Genomic DNA, 19,988 nt, shown 5'->3' with positions numbered 1-19,988 from the left:
CCTGACCCCTGGGTCACGGATGGGGTCAACTGCTCGTGCATTGTGCTTAGGATGTCATAAGAAATATTCCGGGTGAATTTTAGCTTAATCGGAACTTATACATGGATTTTGATTTTTTTTAAATTTTTGATTGACCTTTTGACCCCTTAGTGACCTTTGACATCAATGAAAAAAAAACACCTTATGTACACCAACAAAATGCATTGTTCCATTTTTAATTAAAAAATTCTACTATGTTTAGTTGTTGAGATAAAAATTCTTGAAGTTATTTAGCTAAAAACAGGAAGTGACCCCTTAATGACCTTTGACCCCCAAAATAAAAATACCGTGCATACATCAGGTAACACTGATTCATGTATGATGGTTATATTACTCTGGTTTGTTTACATTTTGAGATAAAATTTTTTTGAACATTTTGGTTTTTGACCGGAAGTAACCCCTTAATGACCTTTGACCCCAAAACTGTAGGCATCCTAAAGACCCTGGCTAGTAGCAATGCATGTGTGCTAATGGCGACTTTCTGCTATGTAATTTGTAAAGACAGTGATTTGTTGAATATTTTTAGATTTTGACCGGAAATGACCCCTTAATGACCTTTGACCCCTTATCTGAGCACACCCTATAGACACCGACTAAAGTCGAGTCACATGATATAACCATGTCCTCATCGCATGAAATTTGTGGAAGGAGTAGCATTTTTTGTGAAATCACATTTTTGACCATTATAGCTAGGTCAAAGGTCACAGCAAGGTCAAAGTCAAATGGAAGGTTTGGCCTAGCCCAGTGATCTTTTGGGTTAAGTTTGGTTGAAATCTGTCAATCCCTTGCGGAGCTAGATGCAGTTGATTGGTTGCCAGAAGAAAGAAGAAACTAGATCTGGTTACAGATCTGGACCTAGCCGGGTCCGGAAATGCCAGTCTTAACTTAAAGTTTGACCTTTGACCGGCTATTATGGACATCTCACACCAATGGTGCATCACTGTAGCATGTAGGGGCTTTATCTGTGTTCCATATAGGCTGAGATACAGCTACTTTTCCGTAATTAAAAAAAATTGCAAATTTGACGTTTTGACCTCCTTAATGACCTTTGACCCCAATATAAAAAAACCCTCATATACACCAAGAAAATGCATTGTTACAGTTTAAATTAAAAAAATCTACTATGCTTAGTTATGGAGATAAAAATTCTTAAAGTTATTTAGCTTAAAACCGGAAATAACAAATAAAAAAAAAAAAAAAAAAAAAATAAAAATACCGTACATACATCGGGTAACACTAATGCATATATGAAGTTTATGTCACTCTGGTCTGGTTACGTTTTGAGATAAAAAAAAATGAAAATATTTGATGATTTTTGGTTTTTGACCGGAAGCGACCCCTTAATGACCTTTGACCCCAAAACTGTAGACACCCCAAAGACCCTGGTTAGTAACAATGCATGTGTGCTAATGACAACACTCTGCTATGTAATTTGTAACAACAGTGATTTTTGAATATTTTTAGCTTTCAGACCGGAAATGACCCCTTAATGACCTTTGACCCAAAATCGGAGAATAACTTTTGTGTACCTGTAATAGCCGATGCATATGTGTAAGTGACATCATCGTACTATGTAATTTGTGGCAGAAGAAGCATTTTGAAGATATTTGGTTTTATACGGAAATGAACCCTTCATGACCTTTGACCCCAAATTTGTGAATATCCTATAGACACTGGATATAGCTGATGCATATGTGCAAGTGACGTCATTGTAGGATGTAACATGTAGGAGAAGAAGCATTTTGAAATTTGTTGCCAGAAGAAAGAAGACGAAGAAAGATCCGATAGCATCACAAGACCTAGCCGGTGTCCCGGCTAGGTAAGAAAGAAAGAAACTAGAGTCAACAGGACGCTGAATACAAGCCGCAATTTGACCCTATAACTTGACCCCTGGGTTACGGATGGGGTCAACTGCTCTTACATTGTGCTTAGGATGTCATAAGAAATATTCCTGGTGAATTTCAGCTTAATCGAACTTAAACATGGATTTTGATTTTTTTAATTTTGATTGACCTTTTGACCCCTTAATGACCTTTGACCTCAATGAAAAAAAAAAAACCTATGTACACAGACAAAATGCATTGTTCCAATTTTAAAAAAAAATTCTACTATGTTTAGTTGTCGAGATAAAAATTCTTGAAGTTATTTAGTTAAAAACAGGAAGTGACCCCTTAATGACCTTTGACCCCCAAAATAAAAATACTATGCATACATCAGGTAACACTGATTCATGTATGATGGTTATATTACTCTGGTCTGTTTACATTTTGAGATAAAAAATTTTTGAACTTTTTGGTTTTTGACCGGAAGTAACCCCTTAATGACCTTTGACCCCAAAACTGTAGGCATCCTAAAGACCCTGGCTAGTAGCAATGCATGTGTGCTAATGGCGACTCTCTGCTATTTAATTTGTGAAGACAGTGATTTTTTGAATATTTTTAGCTTTCAGACCGGAAATGACCCCTTAATGACCTTTGACCTCAATTCTTTTTAGGAAGTTTTAAGCACTGCCACATGTTGATTCATATGCATGAGTCACATGATCATTGCATGAAATTTGTGGAAGGAGTAGCATTTTTGTGAAATCACATTTTGTACCATTATAGCTAGGTCAAAGGTCACAGCAAGGTCAAAGTGAAATGGAAGGTTCGGCCTAGTCCAGTGGTCATTTGGTTCAAGTATGGTTGAAATCTGTCGAAGCATAAGAGAGCTAGGGCGAAACGTGGCAAGTCACGCAAAATGTCACGAGTTGCCAGAAGAAAGAAGAAGAATTGAGAAGAGACAGAACAAGCCGACATCCGTCGTCGGCTTGTAAGAAGAATTGGAAGAAGACAGAACAAGCCGACGTTCCGTCGTCGGCTTGTAAAAACAAAAAAGACTCTTTGATAGTGAAGAAGTAAAACTTGAACAGAGGAAGGAGGACTAAATTAACCAATAACATAAAAAAAATGCACCAATCCCACAATGCACTGTGATAAAACAAGAAAAATATATCTGTCTCAAAATCTGCAAAGATTTTATAATCCAATGCATAGCACTGTGAAATCTTACACTACATGTAATGAAATATGTCTTTTAAAACATACTTTTAGTGATATGTTTTTTTTTAAATTTAGCAAAAAATGTACTGCCAAATATCTCAGACAAATGCGTGCCTCAGAACTAACCTATGCATGGCAAAAAGTCCTTTTCAGAGGGCTGAGCTTTCGGAACTATCGAGTGCCATCTTCAGAGCAACTAAATAAACATGATGATGCGCCTTATATACACTAGGGGAACTGTCCATCATTTTGACATCCCTCCTCTTGACACTTTATGTCAATCACTTTGACATGTCCTACTGACAGTTCCCCTAGTGTATATAAGGTGCATCATCATGTTTATTTAGTTGCTCTGAAGATGGCACTCACTAGAATTTCAAAAGCTCAGCCCTCTGGAAAGGACTTCTCTAGGGAAAGATTAAATTTTACTCATGTTTACCGACCTAGAGTACCAAGTAATTTCAAATTGTAACTTTTTTAAGTTGTTAATTGATTATGTAACATACCATGGGAGTGCAGTCAATCTGTTTCAAAAACAGGATCATTCCATTATTTTATGGGTGTTAATTAAACTACATGCTGTTTTGGGGCCAAAATGTACGTATTGATTTTTATTGAAAATTTTTGATAAGAATTCAGAGCATTTTATAAATATCATCAAATGATCAAATTTATGCCAAATTTTCAAGCTTTTGGTGATATTTTAGGGTCATTTTAGCCTCTAGAAAAAAATTCAGGCCGACTGACCCTACTGCCCGTAAAACAGGGTTTTTTTGGGTTTTTTGTCGCTGAACAAGTGTATACTACTTTTACATAATGACTCACTTGATTTACACCAGACAGAACTGGTGCTACCACCAAATCAGGAAGGACACTAAATTTCCCTTGGAAATCATTTCAGTTTTCATTTCAACTAAATTCTTACCTTTCTTTCCAGATTAACACAGCAACTGTTTCTGATTGGCCCCTCCAATTTGGAGGAAATTCCAAAATGTTTCATAGACTAACACAGAGCAGATATAATCTAATTATGAACTTGTCAAGGCTTCTAGGCAAACTGCAAACTAGTAATGGTGTACGTAGTTAGAATACTCTGTCTGCAGTACTATACACATTATGTTTTTTGTGGGTGTATTTGATTGAGGCAAGGGATCTGCATGCTGAGTATGTGAAGCCATCAAGCAAAATCAGTCGGAACTCGGAAATATTGATTTTGACTGAGATAAACATTGTAGCCAAACAAAGGAAAATTTCCTTTGGTTTCTTGTTTTGGAAACTCTTTAATTGCTCAAATCTTTGGAACTGGTTGTTCAATTTCAATGGGGTTTTCTGCAAAATGCAGCTTTGTAAATGCTTTTTACTATCCTATAAGAAACTGAAAATTTTTTAATTTTCAGTTTCTTATAGATTTTCAGTTTCTTGGAAATATTAAAATATTTCCAAGTTCCGACTGATTTTGCTTGATTGCATCACATATGTGCATACATTTAAAGAAGTAAGTGAGCGAGCTTGAGAAAGAAAAACAGCCTGGCATATTGAAGTTATTTAGCCTTGGTAAAAAGGCTAAAGAACTGCAATACATCATGGAAATATAAATGTGACCAGTAGCTTCCGTGACTCATTTCAAGTTCAATGTATTACACTGCAAAAATAAAATGCAAAATTACCAAATCTGGAAATATATGGTGTGAAGACTCCGACATGCCTTAATAGAGAAGAGGAAAGCTAAAGGGTTATCACTATTTAAAAAAAAAACCTGGGGGGGCTTTTTGGTGTAGGTGTAATAATTTTGTAAATTGAAAGAAAAGGGGAAAGGAGCCCATTTCCCACCAAAATTCACCCTAATCATGGGCAAACATAGTGTGAAATACCAAATTTGTGCAGGCTACATACGACACAGTCCCAATAAAGCCTTTTTTGGGAGCTTGAAGGCTTAACATGCACAGTCTCTTAATATAAAAAAAATGATGCAAACGGGAATTGCCCCAAAATTTTATTCCCCACCTCAATCCTAATGCGGCCTATACATGATCAATTTGATTGATCAATATCAAAGACCCTAGATACAAGAGTGGATACAAAATCTCTCATTGTGCACTGTACACACGAACATCAATAGTGACTTTATTGTCCAACCATCAATTATTTGTTATACATTATACATTTTAAGTCGCTGGTAACCAGTATTTAAAAAAAAGGTTGCAGCTTTAAATTGATGTGATGGGAATCAATTTCATTCAATATCTACGCTGACCACTCGTTCTACAGTTTCACGATGGCCCAAGATTGAGACAAACAGCATGCATGTGAAATGTTCCAAAGGTTAATGATCGAGAATGAAAATAACAGATTAACTTTATCATGTTTGTTTCCATATGCATGAGTGCATATATTTATGGCCTTTACAAAATTTTCATATGTTCTTGATTTAGGTATGAGGTACAGCTCAACTTACCGTACTTTTCCTAACCAGACAGTCCATGCCAAAATTGTTACTACACCTTTACATTTCATCGAATCTCTTTTTGATGTCTGTCATTTTGAACATCACATTTGAAAGATGTATACTATGTAGAAACTTTATTTTGCAATTTCATAATTTGCATATTATTAGCATATTTGCAAGAAAAAACATGAAAATCAATAAATACCTATATTTTTCACAATTTCAATATTTTATTAGAAATTAAGCATGTAGGCCGTTTGTTATGACTTGATGAATGAAGCTGTTAAAACAGATTTTGGTATTTTTGCTTATTTTTCCTTTTTTGCCCCAAAATGTGTAAAAATCAACATTTTTGGATGACCTATATTTTCTTTGAATATTTATCAAATTTCTTAATTTAGGTATAATACAGTGCAGAAAAAGATGTCAAAAAAATCTGTTAAAACAGATTTCCAATAAATTGTTCCATTTTCCATTTTGGGTTAAATACTCAATTTTCATGCGCAGGATATTTGAAACATAAAATGAAAACATGTCCATTGCACTTTTTCCTCGAGATGTACTATAATATCAAGGTTACGGATATATTATAATCCCTTCTTATCTTCACTGATCCATCAGATACCTATTGTTATGAATGATCAATGAAAAGGTTCAGAACTGGGCTACTAATGGTCTGTCAAGTATCTATAGTTATTTTCATGACTGTGTCAACTCAAAAATCATGCAAGGTCGAATGTAGGAAAAGTATGATCAGTTGAGCTGTATATATTAAAATAAAAAATAGTTATATTAAATGAAATCCTAGCAAAAATAAATCGTCTTCATTCAATTGTCTATACTGTGTGCATATTTGTGATCTCTTTAAAGCAACTTAAAATAGCTTGTCAGCTTTCAACATGGGAAAACATTATGAGGTATCTATTAGTGAAAAGATATAGCTCAGCAATCAACAAAAAGTAATTGTCTATTAGTAGGTCCTATACGACAAACAAGATTTTCTCTCTGAATTGGCCATATTTTGTAAGAAAATTGTGTGCACTCTAGCGTATGTTTGGGCCCTATATATTTAACTCATTGGAACATTCGAAAGGACCCCCGCGACTGTCGAGGTAAAATGAATCGAGTATAAATCAAACTAGAGTAGATTTCTACAATAATATTGAAGAGAAATAATATTTTGTATTCAGTCCTGTATCTAGGGTCCCCAATATTGATCAATCAAATTGATTGTGTATGGGCCACATACGAAAGCTGGCTATGCCCCTGTTTAAAGGACAGTGGTCTGATCAACAACCTCATCACTACATTTACTCCCTCAAACTTGAGGTGCCAAGCCCAAACTTTATTTTCATGTTTCACTATAATAGATTCTGTGAAATTTTGCATCTGAAAGAAGTATTTCAGTATTTCATATTATCATGTTATTATGTTTGTATTATTATCGTGTCTTCCAGGGAGATCAGTACATTTGTATTGATGGAATTTCTTCAATAAACAATGAATAAATAATTACTTTTTGGATCTTCTGTAATATTTCTGTGTCTCCCAAGGAGTAACAGATGATTAGGCCAAAAAAAAAAAAAAAAAAAAAGATTAAATCTCAAAGCTTGCGTGCATGCGTTTGTAAAATCCATGATTTGACAAAAAAACAAATCTGCGAATTTTTTTATTTCAAAAAAATAATTTTTAAAAGTTTTTTCCAGAAAAAATCGGCAAAAATCAGACTTTTTTCTCAAAATACCATGAAAAAAAGTCGGAAAAATAAAATAAAATAAAAAAATTAATCGCATTTCGCATTTGTTTTTAAATTTCTCGTGAGCTTTGAGACAAACCTTTTTTTTTTTTTTTGCCTTAATTGTGTTTTCAAAGAAATAAACAAAGGGCCCATTTAGTGATACCAGCGGTAAGTGTAAAAACAAAAAGAAGATAAAATTGTGTATTATATGATGTACGGTCTTATAATCTGAAATTAATATTTTTTTTTTTAACCTGAATTTTTTGGCATTTGCAATGTTTACACATATGTATAATTATAACCTACCCCTAAATGGAATTTAGATAAATTTGCTGTGCCTTTGTCAGGTAAACAGAGCGATTTTGACATAATGTCATTATTTAAAGACGTTATTAAATGGCCCAAAAAATAGCGAAATGGGGTTTCTTTACCTTATTATTTCTGCTTAAAATGGACAGAAACCCTTCCTGACTGTTCTTACTAATATTATTTCACATTAATAATCAATGTGGCTAAAATCAAGATATTTTTGAAATGAAAACTTGGGCAAAAACAGGGAGAACAATATCGACAAAGTAGAAGCCCCCATTCAAATGTTTTAGCTATTAGAGATTTACAATTTTATGTAAATTGTCCTATTTTGGCTTTATAAATGTGGCTTTTAAATATATGGCTGTATGTCACAAGTTGGGACCAGGCCCGTAGCCAGGCTGATTTTGAAAAATATGGACTTTTTTCCAAGGGGGGGGGGGCAATTTTGTGAAAAATTGACTTTCTTCCCCCAATTTGGACCTTTTTTGACCAAAAATGTGTTAAAAAATCTGATTTTTTTGCTCGCTACGCTCACAAATTCTTAAATTTTGGGACTTTTTGTATACTTTTGCTAAATCTTTTTTTTTTTGGGGGTGTCGATCCTCCTGGCTACGAGCCTGGTTGGGACCCTTTAAATGACATACTGTTTTCATAGCTGAATTTTGAGATGAATGATATTACCTTTCAATTTTATGGATGTAATTTAAGTAACAGGGGACCTTCAGATGAAAAAAGAAAATTTCACATAGGCCTATTTTTTCAGGGGCCCCCTTGAGGACCTAAAATTATTTTCAGCTGCCTCCCCCCCCCCCCCCTTCCCTTTGGCCATGAAAATTGAACATCAACCCCATAGAAATTAGTGTAAACTCATGTTCTATGAGAAAAATTTAGGTGATATTTTTAAAGGCCCCCCCCCTTCAGAGGGATAAAAAATTCTGGGTCCTCCTTTTGCATCAGCCCCCCCTCACAAAACAAGTGTTTGTGAATGGTCCCTAACCATTGCTTGAAAGCATAAACTGAAAAACATAGATTACCGTGACCCAAGCCCAGTGGCGTAGCAAGGGGGGGGGGGCACATGCCCTGGGCGCCACATTTAGGGGCGCCAAAATGATGGAGGATACAAAACAATTAATTTGGCACCCCCTCCAAGCGGTGAGAGTCAAAAAATTTCAGCACAAATAGTCACTTGAAAGATCAATTTAGGGGGCTATCATTTTCTTTGAAAGGGGGTGGGGCAAATTTACAGAAAGTTGGCGTCATTTAAATTGCGACCCCCTATTTCGACAACAAATTATTTATGACTTCCCCCCACCGAAACACAATTACCCCTTAAACAGGCTAAAATTGTATTGAAATCAGTCTTTTTGAACAAAATAAACACTAGGCCTATCTGTGGTCATCAAAAATTTATGACCCCCTATTTTTCTGATTTTTCTCTCCAAAACCATGCTCCAATTTATGACCCCCCCCCCGTATATTTTTTTGCGAAGTATTATTAATGTCAGGACACTAAGCCAAATGAAACAGGTCTGAATGAAAGAAAGCTCTCAGCTGCTATGGAGAAAGTCGCCTATAATTTTATTCAAACTTGCTCTGTTGTCCTAAAAACACAATGAATTTGGCTGAATCCAGTTAGGTGTAAGTTGGGATATGTGTAAACATGCCCAAAAAATAAGGTTTGAAAAAATTAACCCCCCCCATTCATTTATTTTAGGGGTTTTTTAGGAAGCCTCAGGTGAAGCCCTTTAAATATTATTATTAGCGCCCATCCCTACTGAAATATAATAGGCGACGGGCTGAGTTTACCAGAAGTAGAAAGCAAAATAAAGAAAACAAAGCATCAAATGTCAAAGTCAGTGATGTTTGTGCTATAAGTCGTCAAATACTGATACTTGTAGCGTCATTTAAGTGGAATTTTGTGCTCTAACAGGCACAAGGAATACATTCCTGGCTGAAGTCTTGACGAAAGTAGCACCATTTACAAGGAATGGAAGGTAAGCTTAGCCTTAATAGTTTAGATAATTAAATACTTCAATTCATACAATATGTTGTTCGAAATGTTCTAACTTTCGTATGAACAACCGATAGCTTGTGATACGAAAGTTAGAACTTGCAAGGATGTTATCGTATGTAACGTACTTGTTTACATGTACGTGTGATACATGTACGCAGTTGCCATACAGAGTACAATTTCATGCATATGAATAAAAACTTCTTCCTCAAGTTAGTTGTTGTCTCCAAAATATCATGAAATAGTTCGTGACATATTACCGACACACTGTACTATAATATTTTCTTAAATTTTCATACATGTACTTACTTAAAACGTCAATATTCGTTCTCCGAACGGCTTCGATCAACGCCGTGTTTCTGCTGTATATGCACCCACTGACCTCCAGCAGTGTTGCCAAAAATGTTAGCCCAAATCGCGAGTCAAATAAATTAAAAGTCGATCGATTGTTTTTAAAATTCATACATTGGTATCTATGGGATAGCAAAATACCATAAATTGCCTACGCCAGATTTGAAAAGTTGCTCAATTACTTTCTTAACCATCAATTGGTGTCTATTGGACAGGAAACTGTAGGGGAGATTGGGGTTAGTTGAAACATTTTTCACAAAATCGTCTTTTTAACGCAAACCGATTACATTCAAGAAACACTAACCATATCAGTATAAACATATACATACATGCTACAAATACAGCCTTAAATTTTATTGGACCTGCTTATGATTATTCATATAATCCAATTTGAAAATTTGAAAAAAAAGTGTTTCAACTAACCCCACCCCTGGGGTAAGTTGAAACATAGGGTGAGGTTAGTTGAAACATGGCTTGTAAAAATTTCAAAATAATTATTAATTGTGTTGTTAGGGTTATACTTCCCTTGAAGGCACCCTTTAACATACAATCAGTGTGAAAAAATGAATAAATTAATATGTGGGAGCGCGGGTCAATACTTTGGACACAAGGTGACGAGTGTCACCATGGACAAAAATATGAGAAGCCTAAAATATTATAAAATGTACTTTCTGTGTGCACTTTTTGCTTGTATTATTGCTTTTTAACCATATTAAAGCAATATTGAAGAAATGGTAAACATGTTACAAATTTTTAAAAAGTCAAATTTTTAACCATATTTTTCTATGCGATTTTCACGTTTCAACTAACCCCACCTCAAAAGTTTCAACTAACCCCGATGCCTATTTTTACATTTCAAAGTTCATTACACAAAATAAGAAATACAATAAAACTTTTATTTAACATTATTCTGGGACTTACTACTAGTGCTTATGATACTCAAAAATAATCCCTGAATCTTCAAACAACATGGAGATAACGCATCTTTTCTGAGGGGTATAAAAATTAGTCAGCAAATCAAAAAACAGATATTCCTTTCCCAAGCCAACACTGGTGGGGCATCAGTGCTGTTGCTAATTTGGTGGATGACCCTTACTAATACCTATTACTAGGTGCCAGTATTTTACCAAATTAATTTTTTGTGTCAGAAAAAAATACAATGTTTCAACTTACCCAGTGTTCCAACTAACCCCAATCTCCCCTAGTGTGGAAAATCTTCAAAAGTCATCCTTTTGGGCTACTAAGTCGCTGCTTTGCCAATCCTGAACTCCGCACGTGCTTATTCCACCAGCCGTCTACACTGCGCATGTACTGTGACCACTGATCAGTGACTGTGACTGATTATGACCCGGATGTACCCAATTGAAAAAGGTCGTCTCTAGCGTGTACATCGGTGACAGTAAATCGGCCATGATCATTGCTCGAGCATCGCACTGCTGTGACCTAAAACATCTCCAGAATGTACTTCAAAGATGTATTTTTTTTTTAAAAGTAAGCAACCTTGAATCCGAAGATACATTATGTTAGTCCAGGAAAATTGTAGCCAAAAGTGACATTCGGAAGAATGTTTTTTACTTGCGTTATAAAAAGTATCAACGCTATGCAGACGCTGCTTTTCAAATAGTCAGTAAAGTTCTATCTTATGCACACATAACTAACGTGACGTCGTGCATAAAAGATAGATTTTTCGATCAAACAATATGATGCATGAATGACGGTTCAAAGGCTTTACCATGTTTACAGACTTCCCATTTGAGGAAAGTTGACAACTGCACATTTTCATTATTTGTGCTTTTTTAATCCCCCGCGGTGGCACCACCTGGAGTCTCCATCACAACACGTAATTCGCCAAACGCCAAGAGTTTCTAGAATGCTGTTAAAATAAGAAAATTTTTAATGCTAATTTATTGCACATTCTAGGGAAGCATGGTTACCTTTTTGATATAACCGTTAACCGAGTGAGAGGGGTTTCAATAAAATATTTTTCCTGTCAAAACTGAAGCATCCTCTGTATAAAAGAAAGAAAATATGAATATTAACTGCACATAACTTAATATAACGATTCGATGATACCCAATTGTCAAAATTGAAACTCTCAAAATGTCTGACATGACCTACGCGCTGATCATATTAAATCAGCCGTTTTTCTTAGTTGTAGGGGTAGAGGAAAAATACTAAACCACTAATTTTGCTAGGGATTTAATTTCGCTTTTGGCCAAAAAGAAAAGGTGATGTGGGCAGGTTATGGGACACTTAGAATCATCTTTTATTTATGTGCTCGGAAGATATAGATTGAATGGATCTTTCAGAGAAAATTTAGTGTTTTTTAAAAATATAAATAAGGCCAAGTAACAAAAATAACATGTACATGTATATCATCCGGACTTTTTTCAAAAATCGGTGAGGGAGGTCCTTATTATTTGTTATTGTGTTATTTTTTTACCATTCATTTCTGTGTAAAATTGCAATTGCAAAGTGTTCGTCAACACATCATCAAATTGGGCAGGCCCCCAGATATTTTTGTTATTTTCCCAAAGCCCTACCATATACCCCTAGCTTGAAGAAAGTGTTTATAAATGATAACGAAGAACTTGTGAACATGTCTTTTCATCACAACAATTTTAAAAATAAAGTAAGGGAGCAAATAGGAAAAAGGGCGGGGACGATATACTTGTTATTTTTGTTACTTGGCCTAAAAACAGGTCTCAAGAGTTTAGTTTAAACATTTTAGGCACTCTTGAACAAAAACATAAAAACAGCCTTACTGCAATCCATGATCTTGATTTGGTGATTAAATTTGTTGCAAGTCCTGCAAATAACCAAATAGCTATCTTTTTTCAATTATTTTCCAGATTCCAATTTCTTAGACGAAGATGATGGGACTTACATGATCCGATATATTTACAAGATCAGAAGGAAGTATTGGACGCATAATTTGAAGCCATATGTGTGCACATTCTGTGGAGCGTTCTTTGACTCATTTGATGAACGAAGATGGCACCTTGCAAGACACAGGGTTAAGTATCATTACACAGGGCTAATGGGTCTTGGAACACTGTCAGAAAAGTCTATTCTCTATAAATATTTGAAGAAAACCAGGAAAAGGGATTTGGGGACTACTGCTAAGGCAACAAATGTGCAGTTTTCAAAGCAGACACAGAACGATAAGGAGAGGAACTTTCAGTGTGAGATTTGTCAGAAGCGTTTCTTATGCAAACCACATTTGATCAGACACATCAGAACTCACACCAAAGAGAAACCGTACCAGTGCGAGTATTGTCAACAACATTTTGCTGAAATCGGGAATTTAAAAAAGCACATTCGAACTCATACGAAGGAGAAGCCGTATTGGTGTCGACAGTGTCTGAGATGTTTCACAAGGAATAGCGACCTCAAGGTTCACGTCAGGACTCACACGAAAGAGACGCCGGTATCAGTGCGATATATGTCAGAAACGTTTCGCGCAAAGAAGCGCCTTCACATACCACATGAAAACGCACACCGAGGGAAAAACGCACCAGTGCGAATATTGTCAAGCATGTTTCGTCCAAAGTAGCCATCTGAAAGACCACATTAAAGTTCATACAAAAGAGAAACCTTTTCAATGTGAAATCTGTCTGAAATGTTTCGCCAGAAATTGTGATCTGACGCGTCATAAGGTAACGCACATGGACGTAAAACCTCACGAGTGCGACGTTTGTTCAAGACGTTTTTCACAGAACGCTCAACTGCAAAGCCACATGAAAACTCATGACAGTACAAGGAGTCCAGTGACAGAGAGGAAGTTTCGATGCGAGTTTTGTCACAAGTGTTTTATGCAGAGGTATACTCTAGCACAGCATATTAAAACTCATGCGACAGAGAAATTATTTTCTTGTGTGTTCTGTGACAAGAGCTTCAGCTGTCAGAAATATCTTAGCGGCCATTTAAAAGTCCATGCAGAGAAGCAGTATGAATGTGAACACTGCCACAAATTTTTTCGATACAGCAGTAATTTGAAGTCCCACATTAGAATACATACAAACGAGAAACCGTATAAATGTGAATATTGCGACAAATGTTTTGCACAAAAAAGCGACCTCAATAAACATATTCGAACACATACTAACGAAAAACCACATCAGTGTGTGCACTGTCTGAAACGATTCACTAGAAAACGCTCACTTACTCATCACTTGTTGACTCAGAATCACGCTCACAATCAAGTTTCCGTCCCGTTAAAATGTGAAATATGTGGTGAAGAATTTGAGCATGTTGATCGCTTGAGTGAACACATGCTTACCCATGCTAATTCTCAGCCTGTATTCCATGCTTGTGTCGTCTGCCAACAGTTTTTCTTATCTCTACCAGAATTGGATGAACATGTCAAAAATCACCTGACTAGAGAGACAATTTCATCTGTGATAACAGAAAATTTGAGTGTGTAATTGATTGTTGCTTTTCCAAAACTGACCCGTAACAACCCACTTGCTGTAGCATTCCATTCCTACTTCCAAACCCATCAAAAGATCTGTTTCTATGTGAAAATATGTTAAAATTTGCTGCAAAATGTCCTGATTTTGGAAATATATTCACAGAGGGTCTTACTTTTTAAGGTGAACATTTTTTTTAAAGGGAAAAACATTCTCTTTTGAGGGGTGAAAGTCCACATTTTGGATGTAAACATTTTTTTCTCCGAAAGGGTCCACAAGATATCATTTCCTTGTTTATATTTTAACAAGTTATCACTTTTTAAAGGGTAATAATAATTTTGAATATTTAAAGAGAAAAAAGTTTCAAAATGGTTTTTTTTGTGGAAAAATATTGGGTTTGTTATCTAATGACACCAGTACCACAAAAGGAGTACTTGTAACACAAGATGGGGTTAACTGAGCAAGTTTTGGAAGGACTTCATTTTTTTTCTGTATGTCTTCAGTACACAGGCTGTATCAAAATGATTGGTCCTGGTGGTTTTGGTGTTTATTCAAAAGCCCGCTTCTTCTAGATGCAACAAAGGAACCTTTGGAATGTCCAGAATTTATAGTTTAGGCCAAAAAAAATAAAAGGTTCGTCTCAAAGCTTGCGTGCGCGTTTGTAAAATCCCACGATTTGACAAAAAACAAATGCGGAAATTTTTTTATTTACAAAAAAAAATCTTTTTATAGTTTTTCCAGAAAAATTGGCGAAAATCAGACTTTTTCTCAAAATACCATGAAAAAAGTCGGAATAAAAATAACAAATAAATCGCATTTCGCATTTGTTTTTTTTTTTTTGGCCTTATAACTTTATTTCACAGTAATCTAACAAACATTGTGAATGGATCTGATGTTACATTTTGATGAGACATTCTACCTTGGTCATAAGTGAAAACTGATTGGTCCCATTTTGATGCAGCCTGTAGATAACACTGATATTATTTTATGTCATAATGCTACAATTTGTATCTTCAGTGGACAGTGTAATAATGTATTATACAAATATTAACTGTTTATGAGTGTGACGTTCCGGCTCGTGGAATGGAACAATCCATCTTTCACCTCGTGATTATATTTCGACCATTACACGAATTTAAGGCAGTTAATATTTGTTTTATATCACTCATGCATAAATTCTATTACTAAAATACTATTTAAGGTAGGAAGTACATTTATTCATCAACATAACACCATGTTTTATGGTGATATACTTCACATTTTGGGGTCCACCCCATAACTAAATCAGCGAGTCCAAGAGTCAGCGCACGGCTTGGCGCAGGCGCACTACGGCAAAGCACATGATGGTAAAGACTATCACACGGAGTGGGTGATGGTAAAAATGGCAAATGGTAGCAAATGGTAATCAACCAATGAACTGTCTAGAATTTATGTATGAGTGATATAAAAAGCACTATCTATCATCATGATCATTGTTTGTATGTGATGATATCTTCAGTAGATTAGCATAATAGCTTATAATGTAATAAATTATGTTATCTTTGGTAGATAGCAATTCATTTTTAATGTGATGCTATCTTCAGTAGATAGCATAATACATAGATAGCATAATAGTTATAATGTAATGAATTATGTTATCTTCAGTAGATAGCAATATCATTGTTTTTATGTGATGCTATCTCCATTAGATAGCATAATTAGTTTATAATTAAATTGTCATCTTTGGCAGATAGCAAAAAGTGCTACCATTATTTCATGTGATGCTATCTTCAGTAGATAGCATTTAGAGTTTATAATGTAATAAATTATGTTTTCTTCAGTTGATAGCCTGACGATACTTCTCGGATGAGACGTGAAATCAGGTATCAAAAATAGTAAATCCAAATCTGATTTAAATCTTATTTTATGTTATTTATAAATTATAAGACTTTCACCAATTCCCATGTACCCAAGATCCTGCCCATGGCGCACCTGGGTTAAAATTCAAGTTACCCAAATCAAAAAAAAATTCTGCAGTAGATAGCAATATTGTTTATGTGATTGTCAAACATTTCACTAATATTAAATATTATTATACTTTTAAATGTACATTGTAAGTGATATTGAAAATATTTATAAGCAAAACAAATACAACATGTATATTCTTGGGAAAGTAGTCTAACCTTAACTGGTCCCTCAGTGTTGGATGATTTTGGCAACTTCCTTTAGTCAAAATCGGCCCAACACATCGGGACCAGTAGTTTTCACTACTTCCCTTTAAAACATATTGTACAGTTACCATATGTTCAGAACATCATACTAATTCACTTTCCCAATGGACTACCAAAACATGCCACCTTCGATGTACAGCTGTAATTTTCTCCCAAATATGTTTCACTTACCATTTCATGTTTGCTCAAGCTTGACCAGCACATGGTGAAGAATTTATAGAATCCATTTTCAACATGTATGTTCCTTCAAAATGACAATTTCATGTCAATATTCCCAGCAGCAGCTTCCTAAATGTCCAACTTTCATGAATTGATCAGAGATGTTATCATAGCATGTTCTGACCTTTATGACAATGTGCTTGGCCAAGCCTCCCAATTGCCATATCAACTCCCAACCACACTCTTTGGGAGATGGCTTCTTCCCAAATGCAGGATAGGATGGTTTTTTTTTCATCTCATTCCTTGCACTGGCTGTCCTTAGTGTCCTATTCTTCAATACCACCTAGTCCAGAGAATAAGAACTTTGCCTCAAATCATGATGATAATATGCACATGTTCCAGGTAATGATGCAAGAATGCACACATCATTGCACATGCATGGCATGATGTCTTGAAATACCCTCCACTCAAGCATTAACCAATCACGAGTTAACATGTTGGCAATTTAGAAAGTGTTGCCATTTCATTTCTTTCTGCACACATTGGGGTGCTATGGATTAAATGCTCTCAGTGACTTTTTTATTGCTTGCACTGCCTTGGGTTGTATTGAGGTGTAATAATTGGAAATCATGATTTGGGGTTATGTTTTGGAGTATATACATTGAACATATACAGCTGAAATTTGACTGTGGATATTTAAACTTTCTTGAACAAAGTGAGTACAAATTGGGGATCATATTTTTCAGACATGGAATAAGGACTTTTAATGCAAGTTGAAAGTGGTAGGTATACAGGAATTTTTATAACTGGTGTAGTTATCATGTTTTGAAATATACACTCTATGACAGCTCTCTCCGTGCCTGTTTGAATGCCTGGTTATACCATGTACCCATACACTAGGTACATGAGACCAGGTATACAGTTACCATAGGGTATAAAATGAAAGGCACTAAATTTAATGCCCACGTGACCCATGGGCCGCCATACCAAGTCCACCAAGTGATCAGTAGATGTGCTACAATGCTAAGGGCGCAGTCTTAGCTCTCGAATGTGTTTGTTCTGTTCAAATTGCTTGTTTCAATCTTGAGATATGTTTAGTTATAACTAAAGGGTAAAATCACAATTGTGCCACTTTTACAAGGGAAGAGGGTGTATGTAAATCAATGGTAGCATCATATTAAGTTTTATTAAATATTAAATATCATATTAAATCAAAAGAATGCATTGATTACACAACAACGCTAAGTTGTTTTTACTGTTTTATCATGATACATGTATAATGATTCTCTTTTTCCACTTAAACAGAATAAAATAAATACATATTTCACATTCTCCTGTAAAATTAAACACATGTACTATGTCAATGATTTTATCATGGTAAATGCTGTTCTCTTCGTCACTCAAGACATGTTAAAAGACAACAAATATTGCACACTTTGTTGTAAAATTAAAATTATGTCCACAAAATATTGCACATCATAATTATATGTTTGCAATTTTACACTAAAGATTTAAAATTCATTGATGATTTTCATCAAATCATAAGCACATTTCCGAGTGTGCAGCAGCTGAATCCGACATTGCTTGAAATCAACAGTTTAGTCCAGTTTGGTCTTTAACATTATTTTTCATGCACATGGGTCACTCAGAGCCCCCTTCCGTCTGTGTGACCGTCGCCTGTAGTAATGCATCTTGCTGCCCTCATCTTCATTACATTACAATTATACTGAGCAATTGTTACATACTTATTTCTAATCTTACAATTGAATGTTCTTTTATTAACTCTAATGTACAGGTATTTTAATATAACATTCTATTCAATAGAACCTAAAAAGTGGTACAAATGAAACGGTATTCAAAAGCTAGGACTGCTCCCTTGACGTTGATATGAGCATCATGCCACAACAGTATTTTCTAATTGCCAAAGATGGCGCTTTCTACTTGCACAATTGTTTTTGAGACAGGCTGTAGATAGTTTAATTTATAATATAATCAATTATGTTATTTTCAGTAGATAGCAATATCATTATTTTATGTGGTGCTATCTTCAGTAGATAGCATAATTTATCATGAATTAACTATGGTATCTTCATTAGATAGTAATATCATTATTTTATGTGATGCGATCTTCAGCAGATAGCAATAACATTATTTTCAATGCTATCTTCAGCAGTGAATTGTTTTCTTCTGTAGATAGCAATATCATTTTTTGATGTGATACTATCTTCAGTAGATAGCATAATAGTTTATTGTGTAATTATGTAATTATGTAATCGATAGTATAATAATTATAATGAATTGTGTTATCTTCAGTAGATAGCAATATCATTATTTTATATTATGCTATCTTAAGTAGATAGCATAATAGTTTATCATGTAATTAACTGTTATCTTCAGTAGATAGCATTATCATTATTTAATGTGATGCGATCTTCAGCAGTGAATTATGTTATCTTCAGTAGATAGCAATATTATTTTATGTGATACTATCTTCAGTAGATAGCATAATAGTTTATCATGTAATTATCATGTAATCTATAGTATAACATATCAAAACCTTTAGTAACATTTCAGAATCAGTGAATCCACGACAGACTTGGCCATTCAAAACGCAACAGAAAACTGGCTAAAAATGGCCAAATTTTTCTTTAAATCGCCGTCAATTTCGAACTAGTGAACTCAGAATTCTATTCCCACGTTTATATTACCTCGAGATATTCCTTAACCCTAAAATTATTTTTTTGAAGCTGTAGGTGCTTCCATGAACCCGTCTGAATTTTTATTTATTCCATGTTTTCACTAAATTGTGTTCCTTTCCCTGCGTGGAATCAAGTTTTTCTGTGTTTTCCTGTCAAACCTGCCCTGTTCCAACAGTCACTCTACGAAATAGCGCTTCGCTATTAAAAATGTCCTCGGGTTAATCGACTGTATAGACATTTTCCCTAATGGTCATCTAAAAATGGTTATGATAGACCTGAATTTAGTCTCGCCAAGATACAAAAAACTATGGGTACCCCTAATCAGAAGTCAATTCTAGTCCCTTCGATAACTCGCTGGGTCTGCTAGTCTTAGTCACAGTCTATATGGCACAGCATAATTCGCATTACAGTGAAATGCGACCAAGCGTAGACTTTGCGTAGACTATACGATCTATTTTTAGCATGACTCTACAGAGCTCGCGTTGATCAAGGTGAATATTATTTTGTGTAAAAAACATGTTACTTTTCACATAGAAAGGTTTTGATATGAAATTGTTATATAATGAATTG

At 35.0% G+C, this 19,988-nt stretch overlaps 1 protein-coding gene across 1 annotated transcript; it reads left to right on the top strand.

Annotated features, from left to right (window-relative positions):
- The first annotated feature begins 9,409 nt into the window (after positions 1-9,409).
- LOC140140917 (uncharacterized) lies at positions 9,410-15,046 on the top strand. The gene is made up of 2 exons (XM_072162673.1): positions 9,410-9,570; positions 12,791-15,046. The coding sequence occupies exon 2, from the start codon at positions 13,427-13,429 to the stop codon at positions 14,363-14,365; it is 939 nt and encodes a 312-aa protein (XP_072018774.1). The 5' UTR covers positions 9,410-9,570; positions 12,791-13,426; the 3' UTR covers positions 14,366-15,046.
- Positions 15,047-19,988: the final 4,942 nt, after the last annotated feature.

The sequence above is a fragment of the Amphiura filiformis genome, chromosome 19, assembly GCF_039555335.1.
Source record: "Amphiura filiformis chromosome 19, Afil_fr2py, whole genome shotgun sequence".
In the NCBI taxonomy this organism is placed as follows: Eukaryota; Metazoa; Echinodermata; class Ophiuroidea; order Amphilepidida; family Amphiuridae; genus Amphiura; species Amphiura filiformis.
This window is presented reverse-complemented; position numbering and strand designations above follow the sequence as displayed.